The sequence below is a fragment of the Leptonychotes weddellii genome, chromosome 12, assembly GCF_054177405.1.
Source record: "Leptonychotes weddellii isolate Sample4059 chromosome 12, ASM5417740v2, whole genome shotgun sequence".
NCBI lineage: Eukaryota > Metazoa > Chordata > Mammalia > Carnivora > Phocidae > Leptonychotes > Leptonychotes weddellii.
This window is the reverse complement of record NC_138380.1, coordinates 75,763,277-75,785,100: the sequence shown is the minus strand read 5'-3', so window position 1 is coordinate 75,785,100 and position 21,824 is coordinate 75,763,277. Positions and strand designations below refer to the sequence as shown.

At 37.1% G+C, this 21,824-nt stretch overlaps 1 protein-coding gene across 1 annotated transcript in view; it reads right to left on the bottom strand.

The window, feature by feature from the left end:
* MAGI2 (membrane associated guanylate kinase, WW and PDZ domain containing 2) overlaps positions 1-21,824 on the bottom strand; it is a 650,039-nt gene that overhangs the window by 420,703 nt on the left and 207,512 nt on the right. Inside the window, exon 3 of the mRNA XM_081799668.1 lies at positions 694-909. Within this exon, the coding sequence (XP_081655794.1) occupies positions 694-909 (216 nt within the window). The remainder of the gene's footprint in view (positions 1-693; positions 910-21,824) is intronic.

The following is a 21,824-nucleotide window of genomic DNA, read 5'->3' as shown; positions in this document are numbered from 1 at the left end:
GAGCGGAAGAAGGAAGGGGGGGAAATTGGAGGGGGAGACGAACCATGAGAGACGATGGACTCTGAAAAACAAACTGAGGGTTCTAGAGGGGAGGGGGGTGGGGGGATGGGTTAGCCTGGTGATGGGTATTGAGGAGGGCACATTCTGCATGGAGCACTGGGTGTTATGCACAAACAATGAATCATGGAACACTACATCAAAAACTAATGATGTAATGTATGGTGATTAACATAACAATAAAAAAAATTTTCAAAAAAGGTGCTTTCTCCACATTGCCAGATTAGATGGTAAGGGTGGAGAGAAAAATATACAGACATGGTGTAGCTCCAGTCATTCTGAGGACTGTGTTCACTGAAGTTGTTAACTAAATCACATGACACAACCTCTTTTTACAGAACTGCAAGTATACTAAGATTTCTAAGGATAGATATTACCTAATATTAATCAGCAAAGACCCCAGAGCTTTACACAATCATATTCATGACGTGTAACATTTTCTAAGATGTAGAAACCATTCATTATATTGCCATTAATACTGTGTAAGTGAAACCAAAAATTGAGGAACTTGAATTAATTGCTTGATACATCAAAATTAAAACTAATAAAAGGGATACGAGAATTACATCCTTTCCATTTGATATCATAATCTTCTCTTTCTGAAGGTAAATATAATCATATATATATGTGACTAACCTGGTGTTACTAGTACTCCATTTCCATTGACCACAGGCCTTTCTTCCTCCTCCTCCTCAGGAGGCTCTATACTTGCTTTCTCCATGTTGCTCACTGATTTATTCCTCTTCCGTTTTCCTTCAGCACTTGGAGTGGCTCCCGGAAGTATCTGGTCTGTCACATTTAATAATAATGGTGCTGGTTCTGCTGGAGGCTTTGGCGTGCCGTAGTAATTGTCTGCAAATGATACCAAAACATTATGGAGTAAAATATTTCTCTTACTGCATGCATAATTTGTAAAGAATGGAAACTATATTGACAAATATGTATCCTGTTTCTTACATATGTGTGTATTTACACACATTCATATATATGACTTTGAATCCTTTCACATTTATATATATATATATCTTTATTTGTTGCTTTTACTATATTGGGCTTTAATGCTTAAATAAAGATATAGATTTCTCTTTATCCTCACCTTTTGCCAAACCAAAATATAGTCTTATGTATTAGTCTCATATGGTAGAAAGCAATTTCAAAATTAGTTTTAAAATTTGATAAACCTTGATTATAACCTTTTTAAAGATAATTATGTCTGAATGAGGGTGCAGGTAACTTTTTTTTAAAAAGATTTATTTATTTATTTATTTATTTGGGAGAGAGATTGAAAGTGTGCGAGCAGAGGGGAGGGACAGAGGAAGAGGGAGAAAAACAGATGCCCTACTGAGCATGGAGCTGGATAGGCAAGGCTCCATCTCAGGAACCCTAGATGTGACCTGAGCAGAAACCAAGAGTCAGATGTTTAACTGACTAAGCCACCCAGGAGCCCCATGTAGCTTTTTTTTTTTTTTTTAAGCATATCTCATAACATTCTGGAAAGGCAAAGCATATTGTGCTTTTCAAAGGGCTCTGGCTGTTTCCCTTGATGTGCACGGCACCCTGCCCAGAGGGGTATCACCAGGCCAGGTTAGTGGCTGCTGACAATGGGCCTGCTGCCCTAATCATCATATTATCACAGCTTTTTTTCCCCAGAGCTCCATGATCTGAGCTATGGAATGTTTGTTTCTCTCATCAGTCTGTGAGACTTCTTAAAGGAGGAGACGAATTCTTACTTCTCTCTGTAATAACCGCCTGACACATAGAAGGCATGGAATAAATGCTTACTAAATGAGCATCTTTATGTATTTAAGGTGAATTGTTTATAGTTTATAAATTTGATTGGTAAAGAACATAGTGGTGTTTTCTAAAATCAGTGTTATACTTTTAGCATCAACTTCAAGCCCACATTGGTGTTGTCATTTAATTGAATAATTTATGCACTCATTTGCTATTCATTCATTACAATCTTTATTTAGTACTGACTCTGCACCCAGGCACTCCAATATATATTTGAGAGAAAATGATGATTGTAAAACAATCCTTATCTTCCAGATGTTCAACAGTGTAGGGTGGAAGATGGGCGCACTTGACATCAAGCAGGTAAGCATTAGAACTGTAAATGGGACTAAGTACTGCAATCAAGGAGGCACAGAGGAGGAGGAAGCACGTCTCACTATGTGCAGAGGCCACTGAAGGCCACTGGGAAAACAGTGTGCTGTGAAAGAAACAACCCTGAACTAGAAGTCATGGGTTCTAGACTTGGCTTTTCCAGACGACTGCAATGCAAGGAAGTGACTTAAGCTCACCGAGGTTCAATTTCTTCATCTCTATATTGGGAATAGCGATTCTTGTTATACCTATGGGTTGCCAATAACCCAAACCTACTATAGTTAAGTTAAACATTATAGGCATGTGCTGAGAAGAAATGAGATGGTTAGTTGAGGGAAGAGGCTGAAAAATCTTGGGGAAAATGGGCTGAAACAAAGGAGTCTGGTCCAAACATGCAAGTAGCCTTTGTGGTCCCAGACTCTGAAAGCCCAGCTGATTCTATTGCCATGGACACAGCCCTTGCCTGCCACCCCTTTGGCTGGAATGAGCCCCAGTCCCTCCTCAAGAGCTCCGATTCGCTCATCTCCAGGAAAACTCTCAGGCAGGGCTGTCTCATTGGCTGAGCCTCAGTCACAGAGGAGCCTGTGAGCTGCCAAATTAGGGCAGGAGAATGGCTGCTCTCCTTCAACTTCGGGAGAGGGAGGCAGGGCTCTATCTACCTTCCATCCATCTCATCACAGGGCTCTCCCCAGGAGGGAAGGGTCTTGGGGTGCTGGGCCAGCAGAAATGACCAATGCCTACTACACTTGGCCTCCCCATTGGGTTGCTGTGAAGATGAAGAATGTCTGAAGAAGTGCTTCATAAACTATAAAATTGCAGTGGTTTTAATGGCAGTGTAAACCTCATGCTGGCACTAAGTGAATATTCTGAAGGCGAGCTGTAACACTAATGCTGTTGCTCATTTTCATGGGTATTCACAGTTGTAAGAGAAATACAAGGGGAAAAAAATATCATCATGTAAAGTGGTTCTTATACATGTAAAACTTTCATACAGAAGTCTGCAAAGTAGATGATACACATTTTGCTAAAGGTTACTTTCTAATTTAATTTAGAGCATTTCAAATGAATCAGACCTTTAAATGTACTTGCTGAATTCTGAGCAAACAAAAACTGCTAGTTACTTCTTAGAAATCTATTATATTTCAGCATCCCTAAGGGCCGGCACCATTCTCAGTACCCTGCTATGCTTTCTATGGAATCTCAATACTTAACTGCTTATCTAATAAACATAAAGTAAAACTAGTAAATAACCTGCATTTCCCACTAAATAATATACTTATAAGTAGTATTCTGAGAATTTTAATACATTCAGGTATACACAGTATTCAGAAAAATGGATCACGTGTCAGTGGTTCCCCCCCCAACTTGTCTTTTATAGTTTAAATTTCCCTGAAGTAGAAACATAACCTTTCATTAATTACAAATAAATTCAAAGCTCAGGATAAAAATAAATATGAAGTAACAGATCCTGTTGAATTTATATTGCTGACACCTATTGGCATGAAATGTGATTATAAATTATATAGTAATATTCTATTTCTACAATTTGATTTATGAAAATAAGACTGATGTAAAACTGTACGAATCATTAGTTAAAATGTTAAGATTATCTTCATTAGCAATAATAAGAGCCATTTGGAAGATGCACAGAAATAGCCCATACAGTTACTACACCTGAGAAATATAATTTATGGAGAACACGCTATTATACCAAACCCAATGCATAGAACAAGGCAACCAGAACTACCTAAACTAAGTTGAAGAATTAGCCAGGTAGATAGCTAAGGCATTGAGAAGATTCCCTTATGTAAGTGTATAGAAATCCATATGCTAAGGGTCAAATGTGCCTTTTAGGTAACATATCAGCATGATTTCAGAAGAAAATGAACACCAAACTGTTTTTAAATATAGTTCGGAAATAGGGTCCCATTAAGAATGAAATGCCTCTATGCATGGTGACAAGCATTTAGCAAATCTAAAATCTCAGAATACCATCACAATATGGTGTAATATTGAATGGCACAGACCATGCTGAGACAGACTGTCTGAATCCTGTGTCCCCTAAACTAGCTGCCTCTTTACATCCTTAAATTTCTTCAGTTAAACTGGGAACATAGAGCTGTAAGAAGACTATAGTCAAAACAGCAACTACAATGACTAGTACGATGATTACCATCACCACCACCACAATTTATTGAGCTGGACCCTGTAATAGACATTTTACCAATGTACTCTTGGATCAAATAGGGTCTAGAATAACTCTTACCCCTCAGTGCTGTTATAAGGATTAATGATAATGAAGGGATTTTAATGTGACTAGCTCAGAATAGGTCTCAATATATGATGGCTGCCTTAGACATTTATTCATCACAAAACTGTATGAAATCATTCTGTCTCTGTAGTTAAAATGGAAGCTCTAAAAATTAAACCGTTTACTAATATTATACATGAAGTGAGTGGAAAACCTGTGTCTGTTTGACTGAAGAACTTCATCTCTTCAAAATACTATGTTGCCTCTCAAGAGAAATAAAAAAAAAAAAAAAAAAAGGAGGGGGATGAAATTCGCAATCTGCCCTGAACTGACAGGAGAGTACTTCATTCAAAGCCACAACCAATGGGAGAGGGTGGGAGGGAAGGGGGAGACCCCAGGCTGGCTCAGTCTCTAGAGCAGGGGATTCTTGACCTTGGGTTTATAAATTCCACCCCACATTGGGTGTAGAGATAACTTAAAAATCTTAAAAAAAAAAAAAAGCCACAACCATTAGGCACAAATTATTACTTTCAAAAAGGAATGGTAATAATTGCTACCAAATAATAAAGTTGGGACATTTTGGGTGACTTTTTTCCCTCCCTCCCCTCCAAAAATGTACATGTGCACATGCGTGCACGCGTATGTGTGTTTTGGGGGATGAGGTGGGATATAGGCTTTTCTAGTCTACTTTTCTCTGAATACATCTGTATTTGTAAAAGATGATGTATTCATTAGCAGTTTCATGAGTTTAATATAAAATTTTGTTGTTGAATATCATGATAAAATCAAATGATATATAAAATTGCTCACTTATTTCTATTATAATTAGGATAATCTATACATTACACAGTCTTATTTTTAATCAATGCCTGGGGGGAAAAGGCAATTATTTGAGGAACTTGATCTATTCCTCATCTTTTTAAGTACTTAAAAGAATGAATTTTTTTCCCATAAAGTTAGAGTTATAAAAGAAGTGTACCTATTTCTGACATCATAAACATGGAAAAGCTTTCTAGGAATCTGAATAAAAAGAATATTCTATAAAATGTCAATAATTGGTTTTATAATAAAAAAATTAATAAATGCCCATTTACAATGGACACTGTACTAATTTCTTGTAAAGGAAGAGGGACTAAAACAGATTACATTGCTATGAACTAAACTTGCCTAGGGAGTCCTTGGGAAATCTAATTCACTACCCACTTTTATGCAGACCCATTCCTAAGTCATCTAGAAGAGATGAAAACAGTTTTCTAAATAACTTCTCATGTAGTATACTTGAAGACTACCATGAAATTATTTCTCTCCTTATTAGATCAAATAACCTTTTCAAATAGTCTAAGTTTTTAAAATAATGTTTTTATCTTTTTTCCGACCCATCCTAAGTGTTTGTTTGTTTGTTTGTTCCACATTGATTTTAATGGCAAAGCCAAGGGGGGAAAAGAATAGGAGACTATTTTAATGAATTATAAACTGTTCTCTTTTCTGTACCCCTGGTCTTTATTGAAGGAGAACAGACACCAAAATAGTATTTTCTGAGACATACCATATTCTTTATGTCGTTAGGTTCTGCTATGATGATAAAAAGTAGGAATGACACTAAAAACTAATTTTAGGTATGAGGAAATTAATACTCCCAACTGGAATATCTTGAAATGCTTTTACTTATTTATTTCCAACACGTTTTCCCTTTAAACAAGATCAATTTTCATGATGGAAACATGTGATTTGTTATTTAGTGCATTTGGCTTTTTAAGTAGCATACTCAGATGCTGACTCTGTTGTTTCAGTCCTTTGGATGCATAATAATAACATGCAGGTTTTACATCGAATGGTCATAGTTCATTCCACATGGCACTGAAGTGGAGCTGGGTTTTAGAAAGATAATATTCTTGTCTTCAACATACCTCACAGATTCAAGTCTTGACCCTCATTTCTCCCCAATATTCTCAGTGCTCTTATTCCCATTTTGGTAACCAGAAAGAATCCATTTCAGATAATGGTTTAGTAGAAGAGCGATGATTGCTTACAGGCACTCTGGGGCGTGCATACAACACAGACCGTAACTAGGATCCCTAGAGAGCTTAAGAAGCTGTCCTTGTGCTGGAAACAGTGTATGGCAAAATTTAAGAGGTTGGGAATCTCAGCATTTGTGTTATATAGTTTTATAAATGAAGCAAATAGTCTGACACTTGGCCTCCTTAATGGCACCTGCAAAATTTGACTTTGACATAAAACGGAAATAAGAGATTCAGAGTTCCAGATCTACTCATAATTATTTATGTTAGAAAACTTGCCAGATCATAAGTAAACAATCATTTTTATCCACATCAGAGATTTAGATTTTTATTAATAGAAACAGGTAAATCATGAAAATTTTAAGACGTGTTTAACATATTACACACAGGATATTAATGAGTTAAAATTAGTATCAAAAACCATCAAAACTCTTGTCAGCCATGCCAAGAATCACAGTGATATGGGCACAGAGTTAGTGTTTTAGAAACTCTGTAAATACAAAACAAAGTTGGTAAATGTAATCTAGACAGTATTCGACTCTTCTAAAATTGTACTTCCTACCAGAAAACAAGACTCAGAGTCTCACTTAAGAATGCTTTTATCAACAGGTTTTTAAGTTATTTTTGTAAGCAGCTCTGATCCTTGAGTTTGGTTTCCCACAAAAAGGTCTCATTTCCTCATCATGTCATATGTAGTTAGTAGCCTCAGGCCAAGATACAAAAACTCTATGACCTCAAAAGATAATGTCTTTTTCTCTTGTGGAGAAAAGCATTAATTTCATATGTGCCAGGGATAGGAACAACATCCAAAATGATATTTTGTCACTGATACCTGCACCAAATAGTAAATTGCTGAATTTTGTAGAAATTCAATGTTAAATGTGACTTTCAAAATGTGCACAGTAGTGCAAACAATGGGAAAGTTTCTATTTTTTATGTGCCAAATTGAATTATTCTGCAACAAACTCTACCTAAGAATTTCAGGTTTATTTTAAATTAAATGTTTATTGGTTTTACAATATGATCCCCAATGACACACATTCTGAATGTAACTATCTTCAATTGTCTATCAGTGCTCTCCAGAAACCATATAGATGACTTAATCTAACATCTTCTGAAACTTGTCTGCAAGTTTTGTGGGTTCCTTCTGATCATTCTGACTGAATTTTCATTTATTCATGTTAGCCAATGTGGACAGGCACAAGACAAATCTTTGCTAAATGTAACTGTTCACAGACTGCGGAGGGTAGGTGGTTCGCTTATTTAAAGAGAATCACATACCCTTCTCTATAGTGACTCTTCCTTTCAGGCATTATTCGGAAGAGTTCAGAACATTTCCCTTCTGTGCCAAATAACATACGAACAGAAGTTAGACAAGAAATCCTCAAGAGAACAGAAGGAAGTTACATATAATTTCTCAATGTCAAATATACATCTATTTTCAAAGTAAAGTGTTTGAACATTTATAATTATAGCAACATCAAAAAGTGTGCAAGCCCAATTCACGAGCATATCGCATTTAAATAGTATTAAATCCCTTAGAGCAGAACTGTCTAGTAAAAATGTAATGTGAGCCACAAATATAAGCTACACATGCAATTTAAATTCTTCTAGTTATCCACACTTTTTTAAAAAAGGAAATAAAGATGAAAGTTATTGTAACAATATATTTTGCTTTGTCCAATGTATCAAAAATATTATCATTTCAATATATGAGCAATATAAAAGTTATGAATGCAATATTTTTACTTTCTTTCTTACTAAGTCTTCAAAACCCAGGTTATAATTTACCCTTAGAACACATCTTACTTTGGACACACCCCATTTCAAAGGCTCAAGAGCCATATCTGAATAGTGGCTACTATATTGGACATCATAGCCTCAGATAATTCCTTTTATCCAATAACATTTAAGGTTACCATATTATCACCCGACTGACTCATTTTTCTCATAAAAAAGTGAAAATCTCTGCTTTAAATGACTAGGAAAACTGAATAAACACCAAAAAATAATAACAATTTCAGGTGACACTGTGTCAATGATATCTCTCTTGTATAATTGCTTTGCTGCACTGAGTACATGTAAAATATTATTTTTTTTAAAAGATTTTTATTTATTTATTTATTTGAGAGAGAGAGAGAGAGAGAGAACAAGCAGTGCAGATGGGTGGAGGGAGAGAGAGAGAAGCAGACTCCCCGCTGAGCAAGGAGCCTGATGCGGGGGCTCAATCCCAGGACCCTGAGATCATGACCTGAGCTGAAGGCAGATGCTTAACCGACTGAACCACCCAGGCACCCCCATATAAAATATTATTAATCACCAAACAGATGAACATTTCCTAGCAATGCTCTTCCATCCTGCTTCTCAATCATCCGTTTTATCACTTTATCTTGTCTTAACTTGAAAAATCCACATTTGACTATCAAGTTACAAGTTAAAAGAGGTGACAAAGAAACAACAAATGTTTTCATGCAAACAATGTAAATATGAACTTGCATGAGGACCCTGTTCTTGTGTCCAAATATAAGACTGAAGAGCCTCTTTACAATCAGTCACAGCCCACAGAGAGAGGAATTGCTGACTCATGGTAGTGATGTAAAAGCAGATCAATTATTCATATTTGTTGTCCTCTCTCTTGCTCTCTCTCTCATAATACTCTCATTTTGAGTATCCATAGCATTTGGTACCAAGTGCCTCACTTTTCTTTCAATAGGCTCCACTTTCATACCTCATGCTCATAACAATTCAAATTTTCTTTTTCCTCTATACAGTATATGTGTCCCATTTCCAACTTCCTTTGGGTCTTGCTAAATGACTGGGTTTCACACCCTAATAAACTAATTTAAACAAAGATACCGATGACTAAAATTGGCTTAATATAACCCATATAATGCTGCATTTTAACAGTATTTAAAGCTAAATACTATAAAGCTAATCATGAAATTTGGGCTACTGGTCAACTCATTGGTAGAACACATTTTTCAGAAGCACTTTAGATACTATCAAACCACAAAAGAAGTGTTTTCCTGGGTAGTCAAGGCACTCAGTGGGTAAATGTGATGAGCTTTGGAGAACCTATACAAAATGTCAAAGCAAAGATTTTTGGAAAACAGCACCGAAAAAAAATTATATTATGATTCCAATTAGTAATAAATTTACATGTCTGGAAACCATGAGTGGAAACCATTTTCAACTGTGTTATTAATTGCAATTAATTGTTTAAGTTTTAAAGTGTCTAGTAAGCTCCGTGCTTAAGAGACAGTCCCTTCACAGCTCAGTAAATAAAAAAGCAGAAATGAAAATTTGATGAATTTTTAAATGGGAATTTGTACAAAGCTCAGTGGATGCCTGGAGATAGTCATCTTGATTAAATTTACTTTTTCAAAAATTGTTAAAGTAAACTGTACCTTTCAAGGACAATATTATTTTTCTCACACAATATTTATGGCTTGTCATATAACTTCCTTCTCTCAATGGTGCTATTAACTGTGATACTTTAAGATTACTAAGAAATTAAGAGACCTCTAGGACTTTCTTTTGTCACGGTCTTGCAAGTACAATACCCAGGGAAATTATGATTAATTTTAATTTGATTATCGGTTAATGATAAAAGAAATTCACCAAATATCTAATTTCTAATCCTCAGTTGCTAATAAAAGTCAGAAAAACAATATGAAAGAATTTTACTTCTCCCTGGAGAATTTGTCTGCTGGATTTTTCCGAGCTTGGCATAGTGGAAAAAACTCTGCACACAGGAGAGGATCTGGGTTCTAAGTGAGATTCTACCACTAACCTCCCTACAAGACCTTGGATTAGGCATTAAACTCCTCCAAACCTTAGTTTTCTTGCCTGTGAAATGACGGAATTGAGTCATAGCTGTGAACTACTCAGCTCCAAAGCTCTGAAATGAAAAATTCTGCAGGATCTAATGACGACAGGTTGTATTTCCTCACCATCATATTAGAAAGTCCTGAATTGAAAAGAGAGAATGGCAATGAAATGTAGCCAACAGTTTCAATTACTTGAGAGCCTGGACTCATCTGCTTTCTTGACATAAATGTGTAGAACTATCATTTTACTCTATTTCTTTGCCCATTTCCTTTTGGGAAGGTGGTTGCGGTTGCAGAGTATTTCTATTTTTGTTCTAAGTCTTTCATTTGCATACATCCCTCTTGGTGAATTAGATAGTCTTTAAGTATATCCCCACAGGATGTAAACTGTGATTACTTTGTGGAAGGTCATATATGAAGCACTTCAACTTTATATTTTTGTCCATGTGATACTTTAAACAGTTCCGATTTTTTTAGAATCAGCATTTTCATTGTGATCATCTTGTGTGAGACATTTACAAACATAGATCCTAAGTACTGGAGTATGGTTAAAGCTAGCAGGTGTAATTTAGATGTAAACAGAACCAATTTATAAGCCAGGAGAACAATGAACAACTGAAAAGGCTAAAGAAAATAAGATTTGGTATCTAACCATAAGGCTTTGTCTGTACAATAATAACAAAGATTGCTTTCCTCTGAATCAGTATATACACGACCTATGAAAATCAACCTCATCACAAAGAAAACTATCAGAACTACTGGCACTTCATAGTTCAAATGCCAGAAACCAACCATTAATTCTTTAAAGATGTACATTTTATTTGAGAGAGAGAGAGAGAGTACCAGCAAAGGGAGAGGCAGAGGGAGAGGGAGAAGCAGACTCCCCACTCAGCAGGAAGCCTGATGTAGGGCTCAATCCCAGGACCTGGGGATCATGACCTGGGCTGAAGGCAGACGCTTAACCGACTGAGCCACCCAGCGCCCCTCAGAAATACAAATTCATTGTAGAAAAATTAATGCATTAATAAAGAAAAAAAATGGAGGAATTTGAGTCACAAAAAGTTCCAAAAAGAAGCGGGGACAAAAGGAAGAAAAAGGAGAAAGAGGAAGAGGAAAGGAAAGAGAGGAAAAGGCAGAAAATGAAGAAGATGAAGAGCAGAATGAGGAGGCAAAGGACTGTGATGTGTCTTCCCATGAAGCTGTAGAGTTCTAAAATGATTCCTGAGGTGACATTCTGGCCCAAAGCCATGCATATATGGCCATCCGTCATTACCTAATAGCCAATAACATCAGTTACACTGTCCAATACCAGAGCCATTTGCTACATCTGGCCATGATGGACTCGAAATGTGGCTGGTTTGCTTTGAGATGTGCTGTAGTATAAAATCCACACTAAATTTTGAAGACTTAGTACACAAAAAAATAAAGCAACCCAGTAATCATTTTTATGTTAATTACATGTAAAAATGATAATGTTTAGATTGCATAATGCTGCAATTCCTAGCCTAGTTCTGAAAAAAGCAAGACTTAAGAAGTAGTCAATTACTGGTGGCGGGTAATGACATCCATAACTAATAAGAGTGGGTGAGGGGGAGGATGAAAGTCAATCCAAAGGTCCAGGACAGTAATAGACACTTGATGAACAAGACGTTCAGTCAGGAAGAGGGTTCAAGGATCACCATAGGGTGAGACTTTCATCAGCTGACCAAGTCAATAAGAGCTGAGTAATGGACAGAGGGAGAGGTTATCATACATCCAACCGTTCATCATTCATTCAGCAAATATTTACTGAGAACGTACTATGTGTCAGGCATGGATTATCTCAAGGCACAATGGTGAACAAAATGAGCAAGTCCCCTTTGAAGCTTACCTTCTACTGGGGAGACATATTAATCAAAATAAACAAATACAAAATTACAAATTCTCAAGAGCTATAAAGGTCTAGTAATGTATTTTTTTTTTGAGGATTTTATTTATTCATTTGAGAAAGAGAGAGACAGAGAGAGCACAAGAGGCGGGGTGCAGAGGGACAGGGAGAAGCCGACTTCCCACTGAACAGGGAGCCGGATGCAGGACTCCATTCCAGGATCCTGAGATTGTGACCTGAGCCCAAGGCAGACGCTTAACCATCTGAGTCACCAGGTGCCCCCTAGTGGTGGTATTTTTAAGAACTCTGAGAAGAGTTCAAACTAGGATAGTTAAGAAAGAAATGGAATTATGATTGAATACCCAGTCTCCTTCCTCCATCTGGGCCAAAATATTTCTGGATCAATACAGATCTTTAGGAAATGTATGTGGCTTTTCTAACAATAAGAAATAAAATTTCTCCATTATTCCCAACATATTTCCCAAGGACTTCTCTGAAGGTCAAATGGCTCAACAATATAGAAGGTGACTAACGTGTTGTGTATTTTCTCCCAAAATAAACCAAGTTGCTTATAAAAATTAATTGCAAAATTTCTGCTAACTAGTTAGCCAGATAAGTCCCTGCTTTCTCACTTTAACTCAAGACATGATCTACATTGTAAAATACGTCTAATATTCCACAAACTCAAAGGCTATGTGCTTTGAAATCTAAAGTTTGTTCTTTGATGATTTAAATGCATTAAAGATAGAGTTGATGGCAGGTTTAACATGATGACTGACCTTCTCCCACATTGGTACCACAACAATATGGCCTCTGTTTCTAGACCAATTACCAGTGCAGACAGGTCGTTCCTTCCTTCTGCAAAAGGGGATAGGGGTGGAGTCAGTGAGAAGACAGCTTTGACATGGCATCAATGTCTACACGGAGATTAGAAAGGTGAGTAAAATCAATTAAAGTCTCAAAGGGTACAAGCAGAAAGAGCATTCCCCCTGAAGAAATAAATCTGCAAAAACCTTGAGTCTGGAGAAAGAACAGTTCTTAAAACTAAAAGGAGAACAGTGTGGCTGGTGCCAGCAACAGGGGGAGCCCTGAGGTTAGAGCTCAAAAAGCTTTGTTAAAGATTTGGATTAATTTTCAAAAAGTAACGGGAAGCCACTGCAGGTCTCAAAAGACATTTGAATTTGTTTTTAAAATGGACCGCCAGGCTGCAGCGTGTAGAATGGGCTAGAACCAGCAAGAGGTAAAGTCTTGAAGTCAACAAGGGATTTATTGCAGGGGTTCAAAGATGGTAATCGGCTAGTGGGAGGTGATGAACATGGGGACAACAATGAGACTTGGTTAGGTTTCAGAGGAGGAAAACAAAAAACAGAATAGTGTTTGGGTAAGAACTAATATTGGCCATTTGCTTGAAGGATGGTAAGCCTTTTGGTGATGACCTCCCCTTCTTTCTCTTTGAAAGAAATATTGGACAGAACTTCTAAATTTGCTCTCAATACTCAGGATTTCTTTAAGAGATATTGTGAATTGGCATAACCAAAGTGAAATATAGACTTCATTCTTAAAACATTACAGAATTCTACAAATCTTCACTTTCCTCTTTAAAAGTCTTTATGGATATTCAGGAACTGATTAGTGCCCCTATCAGAATTGGTTTATACCTCCTGTTACAGCTATTATGTTTATGGTAATTATTTATTTAATGTCTGCATAGCACTAAATTTTGGCTTCTTAAAAGAAGCAATCTATCATTTAGCTTTATTTTCCCAGCATCTAGAATAACACGGACACCTAGTCAATACTGAGTAAATGAATTCTTACACTGACAGAACACCCACATTCTGTAAAGAAGGATGCAACCCTGGTTGCTCTTTCTTGATTTAGGATCTTGCAGGACATGCAAATTCTCAGGCCCTACTCGCCCACCTCCTAATCAGAATCTCCGGGCTTGGGTCACTCCAGCCTATTCTGATGCACATTAATATCTGAGAACCATTGCTTTTTCTCAAAAACCATTGCTATTGCCTCAACGGGAAATAGACCAACCAAATGGGATTGATTTTGAAATCAAGCCAACATAGGAAGGATTCAAGTAGCCTATTTTAGGATCTCTCCTCATTCTTTCTTCCAAATAATCCTTATAAAAAGCTTCAGGACAACATAGGTGTTTTTTGGTGCTAAAATTCTGGGGTGCCTGGCTGGCTCAGTCAGTAGAGCATGCAACTCTTGATCTCAAGGTGGTGAGCTTGAGCCCCAGGTTGGGTATAGAGATTACTTAAAAAAAGAACACACACACAAAATCTTTACAAAAAACTTCTAATGCAAACCTGTCTATGTGAAAGGTCAGCAAACTCTTTCCTGTAGAGAACCAGAGAGTAAATATTTTAGGGTTTTCCAGGCATATGGTCTCTGTCATAACTACTCAGTGTATAAGGAGTCACAGCACAAAAATGAATGGGTCTGTCTGGGCTCCAATAAAATGGTATTTATGGATACTAAAATTTGAATTTTATGATTTTCATGTGACACAAAATACTATGCTCCTTTTGATTTTTTATGCTATTTAAAATATATAAGCCATTCTTACTTTGTGAGCTGTACAAAAATAGGTGTTAGAGTGGATCTGGCTCCCAGATGTGGATAGCCACCCCATGTAATAATCCAATACTGACACAATCTTCCAGGCATAGATTTCCACTTCATTTCCACTTCGAGCATTTCATATGTGCCCAGCAAAAAAGCAATACAGATAAAAGTGCTTGCCTTCAGGGAACAAGTACAGAGGAGAAAAGACATTAAAATTAACCAAATAAAGAGATAAGTAAAGAACATGACAGAGGGCTGTAAGAAATGGTCATAGAGAAACTTATTTTAAGCAGGGAGAGTAGCAAAGGTCTATCTGAGGAAGTACTGTTTAAATTGAGACCAGAAGAATGAAAATGTACTTATTGCATGAAAAGCCAGGAGAGCAGGGTTAGGCCAAAGAATAGCAGGTCACTAGGACAGAAAGGCTTGATATATGTAAGGAGTGATGAGTTACCACTGACTTAACATCATTGAAATATAATGGGTGGGGAGGAGAGGCGCAAGATTCCACTAGAAACACAAGCAAGAAGCAAATCATACAGGGCCTTGTCAGCTAAGTCAAGGGATTTGGGAAGGGTTTTACAAAAGGGAATCATGATTCTATTTAAGGTTTTAAAAAATTATTCATTTTTTTTAAAGATTTCATTTATTTATTTGAGAGCAAGAGAGCAGAGAGCACAAACAGGGAGGTGGGGGAGAGGGGCAGAAGGGGAGGGAGAAGCAGACTCCCCGCTGAGCAGGGAGCCTGATGCCGGACTCGATCCCAGGACCTCAGATCATGACCTGAGCGGAAGGCAGATGCTTAACTGACTGAGCCACCTAGGCGCCCCAAAGTTTATTCATTTTTGCCACTATGTGGAACTAGATTTGAAGGGCAATAAGAGAGATGGGAGATGGTTGGAAGACTAGAAGAAGAATGTGTGTGTGTGTGTGTGTGAGAGAGAGAGAAACACACACACATACACATCAGATATTATTAAAACTGAAATACTAATAGCAGAAATGAAATGATTTCATAAGCCCAAACTGATAAGCCTAATTGCAGAATTTAACAAAATGTTCAACACTAGAGAAACTGAGAAGTATTTTGGAGGTCAATTGGATTGAATTTGACCTAAATACAGAACCAAATATTCCAGGAAGACAATAGAAAGCTTCATTCACCATTTTCCATCCGCTAAAGAATAATATAGTTTATATGAATGTAGGTAGGCCTCATGAATGAATAAGCTTTGATAGTTTACTGTTCATCACAGTGAACAGCTACTCAATCCAGCTCCATAATGACATTTTTTTCTATTACCAGAGGCATTTATCTAATAACACGACCCTATTAGTAGATCTGTCTAAATTGATATTGAAAGGACAATTAAATCTGGCACTCAGGCTACAACCACTACTCAGTGTGGTAGGTTGGAAGGTATTGAACATCATTTTTAAAAAAGGTATACTTTTAACATTGGGGGCATTAACGCTAATTAGAGTAATGACTTCATTCAGCAATTTTCTTTTTATAAGGCTACTTGGATCAGGCTCTCTCCTCCATATAAAAGGGCAAATCCTTATTAACTTAGATGATTACCTCATAGGAATGAATACTAAATGAAAACAGTACCACCGGCCCAGCCTACCATTTCTTCCTCATTACGCCATGTCCCTGGTACCATGGTGACAAGATGACAACACTGAAAATTTTTCTTCTTCAGTGATTCACACACAGGTCTCCAGTAATCTTCCCCAACCTTTTTATGCTCAGAAAAGAAAGCTAATTTCATGTTTGAAAGTTCCATTTTAAAAGACAAGTGTTGATGAATCTTTATTTAGAAATATTAGGAAACCATTGCCACTAACTACGGTAGATAACTGCCCATGTAAGTCTGAGTTTTGTATTAATCCATTAAAGCATCACTTAGAAAAAGAAGACTAACCCAAACCAAATTTTTCCATCACTCTCTCACATTCATGTCGTGAGCAACCGACAGTTTATGTGTGACTATTAGTTTCAAGAAACAATTGCTGTGCTTTGGACTGGAGGCAGCATGCTGAAATTCATGAATTACAAGTCTTCCGACAGGAGTCTTTGATAGCTCCAGGGACTGGAAATAGAATATGAAACTTTCACCCAAAGGTCACTGGCTCCAATTTGGCCTAAGCTGGTAGTAACTAAAAGTTATTATCGATAGACAGGTGTTCAGCAAGTGCTACAAAACGAATCGGTGGTTTCAGTGTAATTTCTCAAAGACAGGTTTCTATGTCAGGAACTCATGATTACCTCATGCCCTAAGGTGGATAGTTTTAGACAGGAGTCAAGACACTGACTGAAAGAAGATATCCCACCTCCTTCTAGCCTTTACAAATGGTCTTTTTAGATGAGAATAGCCAAACTGGCAAGAATGTTTGTTACTTGATACTTTTTTTTATTTGTAAGATAGAGATACATTTATATCTAACTAGAGTCTCTCCAAATACCCTTGTTTATGTTTGAATAAGATATCACAGGTTTTAATGAGAAATGATAAAAAAAAAGATTTTATTAAAACAATTTAATACTCTTGCCACTCGAAGTGTGATCTGCCTATCAGTAGCATCAGCATCACCTCGTTTATTAGAATAGCAAACGTTCATGTTCAATCCAGACACACTGAATCAGAATCTGCATTTCAACAAGACCTTCAGGTAATTCAGATGCACGATACAGTTTGAGGTGTACAGTGTGTCTAGAGGACACATTGTATAGCTGCTCACTGAACACAAAGTGTACTCAATAAACATATGTTGACAAAAATAAAGACTTGAATACTGTTTCTGTATGTTAATTTCAGAATCTAGCATCCTGGGCTGTTTGTATTACTTACATTGGGACTTATAAAACTGCCTGCTTTCCTATTGTCTAAGCATCCCCACTGAAGAATTGAAGCTCCTAGAGGGCACGGATCCAACCAGACATTCCTTTTGACTCCAATCTAGGTCTTATCAATTGAATACTGGAACTTGAAATTATATGTCTTCATTATCTTATGTTAAATTAAGTCATGCTAAATAATCCTGTTCTCATGAAACACTAATTTAAACAGATTGTGTTTACCTGGGAGACCTGAAGAGCTATCATGATGCCCTGGATCATTAACCAGCAGTAAATTGCTAAACCACTATTTAATGACATTGATGGTTGAATACATGCTAAGGGTATTTTGCCCACTCTGCTAAACTTGTAGCAGCCACCAAATTAAATACTCAGACCAATTTTTAAAATAGCTTTGTGTAGAACATATTGCTATTTAATACATTTCATTAAATTTAGTCAACATGAGATTAACTGAGAAATATTAAAATTTGGATTATGACTTTATTTGTATGAATGTTTACAGTCACTATCTCCCAAAGGAAAATCTAAAACACATTAACTTTATGGTACTAATAAATCATTTAGCTTGAAGTTCCGCTTCTCCCAAGGATCTGAGGCTTCTATTCTAAAAATAAACAAAAAAATTTAATACTGTATTGCAAATTTTCCACAATATACCTTTTGTTGCCCTTTTCAAATTATCCAAATAAAAATTTCATATGTTTGGGTACCCAAGGTTTTCATGAGAGGCTCTCAAGCCAGCTGGGCAAGTTCCCTAAATTCTCTGAGCCCATATTCTCAACATTTGTTTGTTTAAGAAAATGGTGAGACCAACTTGATAAAACTACTCTGCATATTTAATGAAATGAACATGAACAAGTTTTTTGGCACATAAGTACTTCAGGGATTTTACTACTCATTTCTGTTACTACTTCTACTACTACCTCCATTACTTTTACTACTATGACTACTACAACTACTCTTACTACTTCCGGGGCGCCTGAGTGGCTCAGTCGTTAAGCGACTGCCTTCGGCTCAGGTCATGATCCCAGGGTCCTGGGATCGAGTCCCGCATCGGGCTCCCTGCTCTGCGGGAAGCCTGCTTCTCCCTCTCCCACTCCCTCTGCTTGTGTTCCCTCTTTCGCTGTGTCTCTCTCTGTCAAATAAATAAATAAAATCTTAAAAAAAAAAAACTACTTCCAATACAGTATTTGTCTTGAGAGCATCGGGTTTTAAAATAATTGAACATATAAAATCCACTCCCACACAGTTCACCAAGGAACATCAAAACATAATGCTCCAGATTAAAGAAAAACTTAAAAATATATGTAAGTCTGCAGGTATAATTACCTTTTCTATTAATGCTAAAGATTCTCAATTATGGCTTAATCTGGTCTTGGCTTTTCTTTAGGCTTGGAAAATTAAACATTTGATTTTGCTGATTAACATACTGCAACAGCCCCCTACACCCTTTCTCTTTACAGAGAAGAATGATCTTTTTATTATATGAGTTGTCAGAGCCTCATCTTTCCTTCTACCTAGAAGGAGGATAACCTAGAATGAAGAGCATGACCCATGGACTCAGACAAACATGGGTTAAAATCTAGGCTCTGCCACAGAGTAGCAGTGCAACCCTGAGCATGTTACAATATTTATAAAAAATATAGAGATAATAACAGTACCCTGCACAGAGAGTCAGGAGGACATTAATTGAGATGTTGCAAACTTTATTTGCCTAGCATTCCACATTGTGCAATGGTCGTGGCTAAGTAACTGATAAATGCTATTTTTATTGCCTACACGGGAAGTATTAAAAGGTGAGGAGCAGAGTTTCTGCCCAGTGGTCATGCTCACTTAATGATATTCTCATAGAGGACGCCTCTCAATGGCCTGATTTTAGGAACTAGTGAACCAAGACTGCCTCAACCTTCTAGGCTTTCTTTTTTCTCACCTCTAGAATTGGGTTCTCTGGAGAACCTGGCTAATACGATGGCCTTTAACCTGTCCTAGATCATGGTAACCTGCTGACTTTCTAACTCCCTTTTTGTGCTCATTGCTTTCGCCTTCAGAGTCAGACAGGATCTTGGCCAACCATGCAGCCCAAACTCTCATTCCAGATGTTCCAGTTATGTCTGCTTTCCCAGTGTTCATTCAGCCTCTCTTTTTTAACATTTTCAATGTTGAACATTTCACTATATAATTAGGCAACCCATTCCATTTCTGGCTAGTTCTTAATTATGAGACACTTCTTCCTATTGCTGAACAGAAATCTTTGTTCCCTATTACATAAAACTAATGATACTGATTTTGGCTTTTGGAACAGAATAAGTCTAAATGTTCTTCTGCCTGATGGAGCTTCAGCTATTTCAACTTTGTTGTCATATTTTATTCTTAAAATAGAGTGCTGAACAGAATTGAACATGGTGCTGGAGATACTATTTTACCAGTAATGCAAATGGGACTATTACTTTCTTCTCTGATTTAGATATTATCCAACTATTACATGAAACCTGAATCACCACCTTGGGCTAGGTAGAAATAATTCACTTTTAGTCCAACTTGTAAGCCGAGATTGCCAAGAAGAGTTTTCAAAATTTATGTGCCCTCTTACTATCTATGGATTTTTTTCAAGCATCAACTAATTCAAAAAAAAGGTTTCCCCTTCTTGTTTTCTATACACAATTGCTAATAACTTTAAAATTCTTTTATTAGCATCTTGTACTACAAAGTCTTCCCCTTTTAGAGGCCCAGTTTGACAGGGTCTATTGGTAAACAACAATTCCTGGACCATGAGAGAGAGAAAAGGTGACAGATGAAAACTACCCTGGTGCTCTCAGTTAGGTCTTGTTGGTAGGAGCTGGCCTGGAACTCACAGATAGGCCTCAGTGTTCTCTGCCAAACATCAACAATTTCTTAGCACACCAACTTCAGAGAAGGCCACTCTGTGATGATGGATCAAGAGAAAAACTAGACTACCCTGTCCTGTATCTTTCCCACTGCACCATGAGCCTTGCTTCATCTTTCACCTTCTAGATAAGAACTATTTAGATACCCAGGCAGAAAATCATCTTTGCCCCTCAGAGCATTCAATCTATCAAGAACTCTCAACTTCCTTGAGCCCTCCTCAAAATCATCTCCTGCAAGACCAAATTCTAAGGCTTCCTACTGAGATGTCACACAGTCCCTGTGGGGTGAGGCTTTCCCTCATTGCAGTGAGTCAATAAACCCACCTTTGTTCAACTACAGGTATGTTCCTGCTGATCTTGGCTGAAAGGTGCTGACATCTTGTTATGGAGGTGACCGGTAAAATGAAAAAGACCTACCGAGGATTTTACCAAATGTAAACCTTCCTATAAATTTCTTATGGCCTATGAAACCAGATATAAGAAATCTACACACAATGATGCCAATTTGGACATTAAATCCTTTAATAAGAACCCATTTGTGCATTTGTTACCACGAACTGAAAATCATTTTTTCTGATGGGAATCTTGCTGTTGCTTTCTCTAGAGGTTCATTCTTGACATCCCTTGGAACAGAAAGTAGATGACCTTTTGTTCAGGAACCTGTCTTCTGGCACCTCAGTTTTTATAAGAGAATCAATCCTATCTTCCACTCAGCTGATAAAGCATTTAATGTACCACTTGACTGGCAATAGGGCATTGGTACTATCAGGTAAACGTCAGAAAGGATCATCTTGGACTTAGGGCTGTTCAATACATTTCAAAAGCTCAGACAAAAAAACCCCACAATATTTGCAAAGGATTACTGGAAAGATGCACAGTGCATATATTCTTCTAAATACTCTAAAATATACTCCTGGAATAAGTCAAACCCATAGAAAACTGTTAATACCTGGTTTTCATGATATTGATCCTCCGGATAAGAGCTTTTACCCAGCTGCACTTCTGTACGAGTCCATTGGACTACATCGAGGAAACTATTAAGTAACAGCTTTGTGACACTTGATGCTGATGTTGTCCATTATGCTATTCTATGTCCCCTCCATGCTTCATGAGAGAAAACTGTTAGCATTAGTGTCTCCAGAGCTACCAGTTTGCTTTTACTCATGACCACTGTGGTCTTGTAACTAATCATCCTTTCTTAATGTCTAGTTCCCTTAGAGACAAGTTGATGATTTAATTCTAGGAATATCTAAATTACATATTGCAACTATAGAGATTTCTAAGTATGCATTTAGGGTATCTCTTTATATTATTTTTCTTTCAAAATTGATTTTTTTTTATTGTATAGATCTTTGTAAGCT